At 41.0% G+C, this 12,128-nt stretch overlaps 1 protein-coding gene across 1 annotated transcript; it reads left to right on the top strand.

Moving 5' to 3' along the window:
* The first annotated feature begins 1,056 nt into the window (after positions 1-1,056).
* tbc1d31 (TBC1 domain family, member 31) lies at positions 1,057-11,689 on the top strand. Its single transcript, XM_062399103.1, is given in 23 exon segments — positions 1,057-1,433; positions 2,169-2,309; positions 4,338-4,453; positions 4,734-4,912; positions 5,045-5,196; positions 5,333-5,492; positions 5,697-5,897; positions 6,138-6,302; positions 6,499-6,578; positions 6,739-6,885; positions 7,306-7,439; positions 7,616-7,749; positions 7,880-8,059; positions 8,184-8,416; positions 8,552-8,624; positions 8,782-8,861; positions 8,963-9,098; positions 9,633-9,725; positions 10,291-10,485; positions 10,648-10,717; positions 10,807-10,939; positions 10,941-11,002; positions 11,280-11,689. Coding segments are annotated over 23 exon segments (3,090 nt in total). The 5' UTR covers positions 1,057-1,362; the 3' UTR covers positions 11,435-11,689.
* The last annotated feature ends 439 nt before the right edge of the window (positions 11,690-12,128 follow it).

The following is a 12,128-nucleotide window of genomic DNA, read 5'->3' on the forward strand; positions in this document are numbered from 1 at the left end:
TTATCATATTTGTTAGGTCAAAAGTAACTGTTCTTAGCCAGCGTTTCTGCATCGTTGTCTCCACACTGACACCTTGTGGTAGATATTTCATTTCATTTTGCACCATGCAGGTTGCAAAAATATAGGCTCAATATTTTAATAAATGGACTACACACACGGCAGGCTTTCTTGAATGTTTAAAGGACACGACTGTGACTGCTTTGTGTTTTGGAAAGATGTTTTTTCTGAGGCTTGTTTGGTCAATGGCCTCGAGGCTTCTCGATGGAAGTGAGGCTCATTTTTGTTTTGGTATCAATTCCAAATCAAATCAAAGTTTGATTGCTAGTATTGTTTGTACTTTGAACAAAAAACAGTGATGGATGAATGAGTTGATGCAAATTCTCATTATTTCAATAAAATAAGTAATGCATGTTTTAACATTAGTTATAAACATAGTCAGTCTTAATAAAGGAATCATCAAATTTAACATGGCCTTGTACTTGATGAGAGGTGTGTATGTGTCCACTTTCTTGATATCTGACCTGATGATGCTCTGCACATACCAACATCTAAAATGTTCATGTAGAAGAGGAGTCACCACGCTGCTGGAGTTCAATGAGCAGCAAAAAACCTACAGCACACTCTTTTATCTTTTTAACATCAACATGATAGAATTTGTTGTGTATATATGTGATCTGAAGAAACTTATACTCTTATAACATACTATACTCACACAACATTCACTTTATTAGTTATCTGAAAGCTAAATTATGATTTAAAAAAATCATAGTTTGATCCACTGGTATATTTAAGGGACAGCTGTCATTTTCCTATTAAACCATAGCCATCAGCACATTTTAAGCATGTTTACATCTAATGATAAAATCATAAGAATAATGTAATAATAAAACAAAATATTGAAATGAAACATCTCGCTACGTTAAGAAATGCCTAAAGGTTGGACAATTAATTATAGTTATAATGAAAGATTTAAAACCTCGTTTCCTATAATGCCCAGCTCTGTTTACCTCTTACGTCATCTTTAAGCGACACAATAACCGCCATCAACATAAAAAAAAAAACACGAAACTGTAGTTTGAAGAAAATTGTCAGTACAATGTCCCCTGAAGTTGTGGGTTGATGTAGAACTCTGAATCATATTATATGATGTAATCGGTACGCTTTTAATCGATAACCGCTGCGGCTTCTCTCGTCATCATTTATCGGCAAATACTGCTCTTTCAAATTTACCGCTGTTTACTCCGCGAGAACAGAGATTCGCCGGATAGCCCACCGCTCTTGGCTGTCGCGGAAACACAAAGCAAGGTGCCAATTGTTCTGCTTTCCAAAAGTTTGCACTGGGTAGCTACAAAGCGTTGTAAAATGGAGGTGACGGACATAGGAAACAAAGAAGAGGGGAACGTGTGGCATCGGAAACCAACAGCAGGAAAGAGGTGGGTTTGAAATGTCTGAACGACACAAGATGGGTCTCTTGTTTTATCTGATGCCGAGGGGGGAACAGCCATATCTATGGGAACAGCTCTGTCTGGACCGTGTTGGGAATTCATATGATCACTGTGTGGAGAGTTTGTTCACTCACACTTGTTGCACTGCTTGTGCATTCATGGGGACATTGTAATACGGATATAAAAAGGTAAAATAGACTACTATGCTATAATGTCATATAGTCAAGTCCGATTTATGTATACAACACATTAAAAACTACAGGTCTTCAGTTACGCAGTCCAATCTAAATAGTGGAGTGTAGATAGAATCCTGATTAAATCAGATCCCATCTGTTGTATGGTCTAATATCAAATTACCCTTTTCTGTGTCTCAAAATTGCATGGGTACGTATTCAGATAGTTATTGTTTTGCTGTAACCATTCTGTAACTGTCAAGTTATACTGGTATTGGTTAATCAATAGCAAGAGAACATTTTATAGTAAAAAATGATAACTGATAATTGGAGGAATTGTCTTGGCCATATTTAATTACAAAATGCTGATGAGTTGCACTCAAAGTAAGTTTATTCATGAGACAAGCTGCTTAAGCGTTTCTGCTTCTTTTTTTCAGGTTAAATTATAACTACAAAGAGCAAACAATTAATTGAAAAGCACTGAGTTCAATTTTCAGTGATGTCTGAATCTCACTTTCTGTTTTTAGCATGTGCTGTTTGTCTTCCTCAGTGTTTTAGTGACAGTTGCTCGCACAACTCAGAGGGGCAAGACTGTGCGTTTCCTCCATGTGACCTTTGACTCCAAAGGAGATTCCTTTCTGGCTGGAGATCACCACGGAAACATCTATGTCTTTGACATCAGCAGAAACAGGTGATTGACAATCATGCTAATGCCACCAAAAAAAACTTTCATTTCATCTATATGAACATGACAATGATTCATATCACCAGTGTTGTGCAAGTTCACACCTCTCATGAACTAGTTCAAAGTTCAGTTCACACAAGTAAATATGAATAGTTCACGTTCATAGTTCACCATTTAAATTCTGAACTAGTTCATAGTTCAGTTCATTTCATAGTTTAAGGTGGAAAGTGAGCCATTTTTGTAAGAGACCAGAGCTGTTGTGTTGCAGGTATGGCCTGCCCCTTTAAGGAAAGTTTGTAGTGTGTGACGTAGTGCACCTGGGTATTGTGGAAAGAGACGTTAAATGTGGGTTTATAACGAGAAGTGGCGGACCACCTGGAGGTGATGCGAGTGTTGCTCCTGCTGTATATCAGAGAAATAAAATGGCTGCATTCCAAGTAAAGAAACATCTCCTCCTCCTTATTCACGGAGCGGTCCGGATGGCTGGTTACCGGCCAGACAGCGAGCAAAGATAACCAGTTAGCCGAACTCCAGACTAAGGACTCCGAGACACTGGCCAGAGAAGAAAACACTTGGAATACGTTGCTTGTTTGGTCTGCATGTGTGTGTGCGATGAATCATGGGTAACGTAGTGCGAAGTCGCGTTACTTGGTTCAGGTTAGGCTCCATCGTGGACATTTCACGGGCACTGAGCAACGACATGGTGCAAGCATTCGATTTAGACAGCGTCTCTCCTCAGGAGAAGGAAAACATTCCGTAACGTTTTAGCTAGACCTCAGATAATATTATAACGAACTGGTATTTTGGTTTATGTTCTGTTTGACTGCTATGTGTTTGTTATGACTTATGTTCAGCTAACTACAACATGTCAATAAGTATTGGGATTTCCAGAGGGTCAGTGAACCAATCGGGGTGGGGCAAGTGACAGTTCTAGACCATTGGCTGGAGAGTTACCTGGCATGACAGGCTCTCATTGGCTGATGACTTGGCATGTCAAGGGTGAATGAGGAAGGGGAGTGAAGAATACAGTGGTGGAGGATAGGAGTGTCGGAGTTACAACAAGAAGTGTGTCATGTTCGCTGGACTTTAATAAAGTTACACATAAAGAGAGAAGTTTCCTGTCATATATAAGCAAGGACGCTGAAATATGAACGTGTTCACCGTTCAAATTCATTATTTGTAATTGAGGTGTGTTCAGTTCATCGTTCTCGCAAAAGTGAACGTGTTCAATGAACGCGTTCTTTTGCGTTCGTTCATGCACAACACTGCATATCACCAGATATTCCCTTAATGTGTCATGGCCACAGGGATCCCCCAAGGCTCAGTGCAGAGGCCCCTTCTACTTGCTCTCTCCAGCACCATTTCAACATTAAACTATTCATCTCTCACCCTTACTAAGGTTGTGAGAAATCTTGGTGCGATATTTGATGATCAGCTTTCCTTTTCTGAACATTTTTTATTTTTCTCCCAATAATGCAACTTTGCATTATACAACATAAGAAAAATCCAGCCTTGCCTCATTCATAATGCAACCTCATTGTCCAGAATGCAGTGTAGTGGCTGGTCTTCAATCAGCCAAAAACAGCTGCACATCGCTAAGCTGCTCATTGACCTCCACTGGCTACCCAAATTAAAGTCACTGCCTTTCTTCAAAGAACGTTGTTTGCTTTTGCCATCCTTGCACTCAAGTCAATCACAGTCCAGACTATTCTGGTTGGTGGTTCCGCAATGGTGGAAACAAACTATTGTACTTATTGCAATCAGAACAGGGACATTTTTGTTTTTCGTCAAGAACCACTTAAGGACTCATCTCCTCTGACAGCAACTCCTCTTGCATCCTAAACTGTGTTTTAGTGTTGTCCATCAGTAGTAAATAACTGTGGATTCACGTATCAGCCAAATAATTAAATGTCAGTATAAATAGTTTTTCTTTTGACTTAGAGGACACAATCCGTGGGCAGCCATTACCCTAAAACCCAGCATGCTTTCCAATTTATCTACTCCTTTGTTTTGTTCTTCTATTGCTGTGGGTAGATTTCGTCTGGTGCAGAAGACAGGACAGGCCTGCACTGCTCTGGCTTTCAGCCTCCACAGGACCACAGAGCTACTTGTGGCGTTGGCTGACTACACTATCAAGTGCTTTGACAAGGGTATGATTGACACATACACCTAACACGTTGTTTCTTTATTTTTATTTTGATATAAGGGATATTTTCTGCTTTAAGGTTTTCAAGTCACAACTTTTATGGTTCATATTAACTCCAAGTTTCTATTCTTTGTTCTCTGCTGCTCTCTCTCTCCCCCCCCCCCCCCCATCTAATTATATTTGGAATCAGCATTCACGATGCATTCACTTCATCCATTCCACACCAACACAATTAACTGAAAATAAACGTGTTCAATACAATTTACCTCTGTATGTTTGCACAGACACAAAGCAGCTGGTCAGTTGGATGGGAGGTCACGAGGGAGCAGTTTCATCCATCTCTGTCCACAGCTCAGGCCGATATGCCATCACCACATCCTCAGACACGGCACAGCTCTGGGACCTGGACACCTTCCAGAGGAAGAGGAAGCTGAACATCAGACAGTCTTTTTGCATAAAGAAGGTGAATGTTCAGACATACTAAGTGAAAACAATAATTACGAATAGTCAGAGGCAGTTTTTAACATTGATGGTTTAAAGGAATATTTCTTTTCATTTTTTATATGGTAATGGTACGCTGTTCTTTGTGTTGTAGGTGTTTTTTCTGCCTGACAGTAACACCATACTCAGCTGTTTCAGTGATGACTCCATCTTTGCTTGGGAGAGTGACACACTGTTGTGCAAATACCAGCTCCCTGTTCCTGACTGTTGCCCCCAAATCTCCTACAAGGCTTTTGCTGTCACTCGGTGGGTCTCTAAGCTCACAACCAGTGAGCTCTTTGCTGTATTTTTCGGACTACATAACACCACATTTCATAAGCAAACTAAAAGTTAGCGTGAATAGGGATCAGAAGGGATCACCTAACAATGACTTTTTTGACAGTGATGGAAAGAGACTTGTAGCAGGTGGGCGCTCCAACCTATTGCACCTGTGGTGTCTGGACAGTAAACAGCTGGTCAGGGTGATACAGATGCCCACGCAGGTCCGAACAGTCAGACAGCTGGAATTTCTACCAGACAGCTTTGACATAGGAGCCAGCCAGGTACACAGAAAGCACAACCAGTAAACTTCACTTCCTCTCTCATCTCCTCTATTCTTCTGCTATGGGGTCTCTAACATTTGTATCAGTTTCACAAATATTTTACATTATTCTCCATTAAGAGATTCTGTTTGTGTGTCTGTGGGTGAGCCTGTAGTCTGTTTATATGTGTAATGCTTTTGTTGCTTTCCCCCCCCGTCTGTGTAGACAATAGGTGTATTGAGCCAGTATGGTGTAATGCGTTTCATCAACATTCACACCTGCAAGCTGCTCTTCCACATTGGTTCCCATGATAATGCCATTACCACAGCGGCAGTCAGCCCCAACGGAAGACATGTTGCGGCTATCATGGATAATGGCAGCATCAATATCTATAATGTCCAGAGTCTCACACAGAAATTAAACAAGGTGAGAGGCAGTTGTGACAACAGTGGAATGATCTATAAGAGATTTCTGATATGTTGCTGATAATTAAGTGTGTGTGTGTGTGTGTGTGTGTGTGTGTGTGTGTGTGTGTGTGTGTGTGTGTGTGTGTGTGTGTGTGTGTGTGTGTGTGTGTGTGTGTGTGTGTGTGTGTGTGTGTGTGTGTGTGTGTGTGTGTGTGTGTGTGTGTGTGTGTGTGTGCGTTTTTCTCTGGCCCTCAACCAGCCTCCTCCCTCCAGGGTGGCAGTAGTTTCAGATGGTGATGCTCACCAGGAATTGTCAAAGGTCACGGTCAGGTCAGAGGTTGTTCAAAGACCATTCATGAGCTCAGGTAGGACACGGGTGAAGATACTTAGACCTCCTGCTGTGCCTACAACTGATGATAAAGAGGTAGGAGATCATACAGATATGTACTTAGGTGTCCCGACACATTGGGTTTCTTTTGTAAGTGTTGTTTGTGTTTTTTCATATTTTCCAATTTTTCTTTATGGAAGGCAATGTTTTGTTTCAACATTATGATCTCCACTTAACAAACAAAGCAACCCCTCTCTGACCAGGTGTAGTGACTGTATCATTCTTTGAACAGAATGAACCACCAGCTGGTCTGAATAAGAGGAGACTGGTGCCTTTGCTCAAGGCCTTTGGAGAATATCCTGCTAAATACAGGTAAATGTAGGATTTACTTGTGTCTGATGACCATAAAATGCAAACCATTCCCTTTTTAAGAGTTGTTCTTATACTTTATGTATTTTAAAGATTAAAGATTTCTATGATGCATCTGTGTCTGTTTGTGTCTGTTGTGTGTGTTTGTGCATGTGTGTTGCAGGATGTTTGTTTGGCGGGCTTTGCTGTGTCTCCCAGAGAACCATGCAGCATACAGCAGTCTGACGGATAAAGGCCTGCATCCAGCCTACATCACCCTGCACGATAAATACCCCATCAAAGGTCACAAGTTACAGAGAGGACTTGAGAGGTACGCTCTCTCTCTCTCCTTCAGACACAGATACATGTTTGTATCTCTATCTTAGTGAGGACACTCATTGACATAATATTTTCCCCAGCCCCTTACCCTAACCTTAAATATCACAACTTAATGCCTAACCCTAAAACCAAAGTACAGTCTGGTCAGAATAACCTCACTTTCCAAAAAAAGAACTAGGATCTATGCTTCAAATGGTCCTCTCAAAGTACAGGAACACACAGTAAAAGAGGGAGAGTGGAACAGTAAAGATTAAACTTATTTTAAAAATCACTTCCAAATGCCTGAATGCCTAACTCTTACCTAAACCTGCTATATATAGAGAGAAAGAGAGTTGAACCTTTTTATTGTAGAAGTTGGTCACTATATAGATTTTCCAATATTTTTTTGACCTAATTTGCCTCTACTTCGCAGGGTTTTGTCTGCCTTAGGTCACTGGGCAGCCATCTTTGGAGAGGTGGAGTACCTTCCCCTGGTGGCATTCCCCTTTGTGAAGCTCTTTGAGAACAACCCAATGCTCTGCTTCGAGGTGGTGGCAACTGTCATTGGTACTTGTCATTTTAGATTCTGTTGCTTTAAACTAATTTTTAGAGCTTTTTGAAATTCTGAACTACAGTTTTCATCGTTGTCTATGAGATCCACGAATGTAATGTGGCAATGACAAGTTATGTCAGTTTATTAAACATGCTAGTTGGAGTTTTGTTCACTCAGCGATGTTTTGCAGTGAACTGGTGCCAACACTGGTTCGAGTACTTGCCTAACCCTCCTCTGAACATCCTGAACATGGCGGAGAACGTACTGGCTCATCATGACAAGGAGCTGCTACAACACCTGGTTGACTGTGGCATTACTTCCCAGGTATCTTAAACAGACAGCTACATGCGGGTTGAATAGAAACGTGGAGGAGAGGTCAGATGAACATCTTTGTGACTACATCTCTGAGTGGTTAATTTTAAACACATTATTTTGCATTTTGTGTCTCCCCCAGCTTTATGTGTGGCCCCTGCTGGAGACCCTGTTCTCAGAGGTTTTGACTCGAGAGGAGTGGCTCAGACTCTTTGACAACGTTTTCTCAAACCATCCGTCATTCCTGATCATGGCCTGTGTGGCCTACATCACCCGCTGCCGTGAGCCACTGCTTCTCTGCTCACAGAAACAGGATTTTTCGGTAACAACTCTCCCACTTCTCTTTTCTACTTCTTTCTTCTTTTCCTAAGGTCACTCAACAAAATATTTGGTTTCTCCTCCTGCATTAAAGTTTCCCTCATCTCTCCTGTTTACCTCTTTATCAGTATTTTTTTCACCATCGAAACAATCTTGATGTGGGAGCCATGATAAGGGAAGCCTACCGGCTGCTGAGTAGCACGCCTGCAGACATCCATCCTAAGACTCTGCTGTCCTATTTCGCACCACTGACCAAAGGCCAGTACCCCGTATTCAACCACTACCCAGAATTCATAGTGGAATATCAGAGCCAGGAGAGGGAGAAGATGCGATTGCAGGAGATGGAGTATCTCTGTGAAAGGTGAGATAAATGATGATGAGGTGATCATTTATGATTTTTATTTATTTAACTAAAGCTCATGTTTGATAATAACATTTAAAGTGAATGCTGTGCAAAGATGCATCACATGGTTGTGCATATGTGTGGTTTAAACAGGCAGGAGGTATCAGCGCTTCGGACAGATTTCGTTTGTCTTCAAGCTGAAGAGGAGGCATATTACACGCAGCAGGTTGATTGGTTGTGCAACATTTCAAAATTCACTAAAAGTAGATTTTACTGTAGTGTAGGTTGTTGGCTTGCTCATACAGTGTGTCTGTATAAGAAACACAGGCTTTGCACCTAAAGGAGGTAATCTGAATCAGTGTACGTCATTGGTTTAAACACAGGAGCTGCTACAAAAGGCGGAGGAACAGCGCAGAAACAACCTTGCACAAGAAGAGGAAAAACTAACACAGCAGAAGGCAAAGTAAAAGCACAAGACACAGACAATTCTATTCTTAAGTTATGAGCAACAAAACGATGTTGATGTTTAGAAATTGGTTGTTGAAACTGCTCTGTCCTCTGTAGGTTGGCAGCCATGAAGAGAGAGCTGAAGGTGAAGGAGTTACAGCTGCTGGACACGTCCAGAAGACGCTTCCTCAAACACCAGCAGGACCTGAGAGCCTCACAGATACAAAAATTAGACCAGGAGATCAGAAGAAAGGTAAATACAGTGTTCTGTGGTCAAAAAATAACATGTAGAAATAACATGTAGTTTATATATTTATGTGGCTCTGCACCAACATATGTGTGCCCATATGTCCCCTGGTTGTCGTGAACACAATATCTCAAGAATATCTTGAGTTATTTCTTTTGGGAATTTGGTGGTCATAGGTCAAGGTCACCGTGACCATACCAAAATTGTAGGGTTTAACATTGACAGCATTTCATTATATGAGCTCCCAAATTCACCAGCAAATCATAACTGTAATAAGAGTGTATTCTTTATCCTCAACATAGTTTTTGTAGTTTGGAAGTTTCTGCTAAAAACTATTCACTGGATCCTGCTATTTACTGGAAATCCAAGTTGGACACTGTTACCAATCCGTGTATCTATGATCGCCCTCTGTGACTTGATGCTACCTCATTTCAACCTTAATTATCTATAAATAAGTGATAACATTACAAATTAATGTCAGCTAATAATCAGCTGTTTCCTACTAAAGATTCAAACACTAGCGTCCATGTTCTGCCACAGATGGATCTCCGCGAGCAAGAATCAGCTGCAGCAGTCCAGGATCTGGAGATAAAACAGATGGAGCTAGAGGCTCAGAGGAAAAGACTTGAACAGGTGATGAATGCCTCATTTGTAACCTCTTCTCTATTTCGTAGCTTGTATTTACTTTTGCTCCTCAATAATATCTTTTATCAACCAAGAAACCTATTTGCAATTGTAATACCATGAAATGTAATACGTTTTCCTACTAGATATAGAAGAAATTAAATAGTGTAACAGTAGTAGCCGTCAACCAGTAAGGCTTAGGATGTTAAGTGGCAGCTGTTGACTTGATGTAATAGGCACTTTGAGATTATTGCAATGACTTTTATTTGAAAATTTTGACGTGTTTTAACAAAAAATTATCATTTGCCCGCTGAAGGAGTAGGGGCGCATGGGGCGGGAAGTGGAAAATCAGGTGCAGATAAGAATGAGGAAGGTAGTCAGAGAGGTGGAGAGCCTCGCAGAGCTGCTGCATTGCCCAGAGACAAACATGCAGGTTAATGACACTGTCCAGTATGGACACTGTGAAATCAGTTGAAAATATATATATAATATAGATCTCAATACCATATCTGGTTTTACAAAAAGCCTCACAATGATATTGTAGTATCCCTGATCTCCTCCTCTATGCTTGCAGATCCTGAAGGAATGCCTACCGGAGGCTTGCCAGCTGGGCCTGGAGTCAGACTGGCAGAGAGACATAGTGGACCGTCTGCAGCAGGTCAATGCTGAGAAGGAGAGGAAGAGGGAGAGGCTGGCAGAGCGTCACAGGCAAACCCTGGCAGAGGAGGAGAGACTGGCTGACACCATGAGAGATGTGGCAGGAAGGAAGGTGAGAACACAAGAGTATGTTTAGCGGTTTACAGACATGAGACGGAAAGATTGGATGATGTTGGCCAGCAGCTTACAGTCCCATCACATATTGTCAGTACCACCCTGAGACCAGACCTGGTAGCTTTGTGCAACACCCTGCGTGTCATTTACTCATTTGCAGTGGGAGGAAGTGACGAGTGCAAGAGCCCAGTTACAGGAGCAGCGAAAGGCCTGGTCTTCAGCAGACGCAGGTATTTACACATATGTGCACACACGTGTTGATTGTGGCTAGTGAGTAGTGGAAATTCGATGTAGTATGACAGTGTTTGCTTTGTATCAGATGACCAGAGACATACGAGGACGAGGTCACCAGGTTTTATCAGAGGACTTCCACTTAGAACCAGCAACACCACTGCTCTTCATGTTGAAATCAACGGAGCTGGTCAGGCCCTCAAACTCAACACCACCACTACTTCAAGGAACTGACATGGTGTGTCTGAACAGCAACTCACCTTCAGAGAGCACTTCTACCAACTGTAAGTAACTATATATATGTTCTTGTTTTTAATGCTACGGTAATGTATTTTATAATTGTGATTTTTGTCATATTATTGTGTTTTCCTGGTGCAATCACAGCAAGATAATGGTCAGTTTCAGAGACCATAAAATAAATGTAGCAAGATATGTTAATCAGTCACCATAGATTAAAACAGCAAACACATAAAAAAAATGCTTGTTTCATTCAAAATGTGAAAAACATGACTGTTATTATTTTACATATTTTTTTCCTTATTTCTCTCTCTATTCTGTAAGTCTCCTTGGACAGAGGCCAGGCCCAATTGGACAGCAGTGAGAGAGAACTGCTAAAGGAAATCAGAGACCTGATAGAGAAGCTAGCGGCCAGAGTCAGAGATGGCAGCTCTGCCGCTTCACAGTCTGTCCACACACTGTCCTCTGTCTCCCAGTGACTGCAAAATGCTCTGCATCTGTATTATGCCTGAAAAACATATTCTCATTTCAAGCGAACTGGCAACACAGAAACAGTGAATCAAGCTCTGACTTTATTATCACACCGCCTTCTATTTAATGTTATATTACATATATTCAGGGTTTTCATTTAAGCATTGATTTACATGGATATTGACTCACAAAGTTTTGTCTATTACATTTTTATATGTGCTGGTAATCCATTTTGGATTTTAATAAAACGTTTTCATATCATTTGTCTTACTTAAAACCTGTTGTGGATCAAATATTGTATTTTTTATCTCTGTCTCGTTGTAAATTTTAAAGTAATGCATTCATTGCTTCTTTAGTTTTGTCCTTAATTGTTAGTAATCAACAGTAGAGTGTAGCCCTGACGATTTGTAATGCAGCTCTTAATAACCTGACAGTTCTGCCTTTGCTCTTAACTGTCCCTAGTGAAAAGAACTACATTGTCATACTAATTAATGGCCAAGTCTCAGCAGTGGCCTCTTCCAAATCCATTTGAGCTGTTTCTTGACAAATAATGCGAGTGCTGCAGCTTTGCGCTCATTAAAGGAGGCAGGGTCTATTGTTACCTGCCCACTGCGAAGTCCCCTCTCAATAATTATTAATTAAATACGATGTTGACATATGTATAAAGTAATGCATTGTGAAAATGTAGTGGAGAAGGGATTG

Source organism: Platichthys flesus, chromosome 11 (assembly GCF_949316205.1).
Source record: "Platichthys flesus chromosome 11, fPlaFle2.1, whole genome shotgun sequence".
NCBI lineage: Eukaryota > Metazoa > Chordata > Actinopteri > Pleuronectiformes > Pleuronectidae > Platichthys > Platichthys flesus.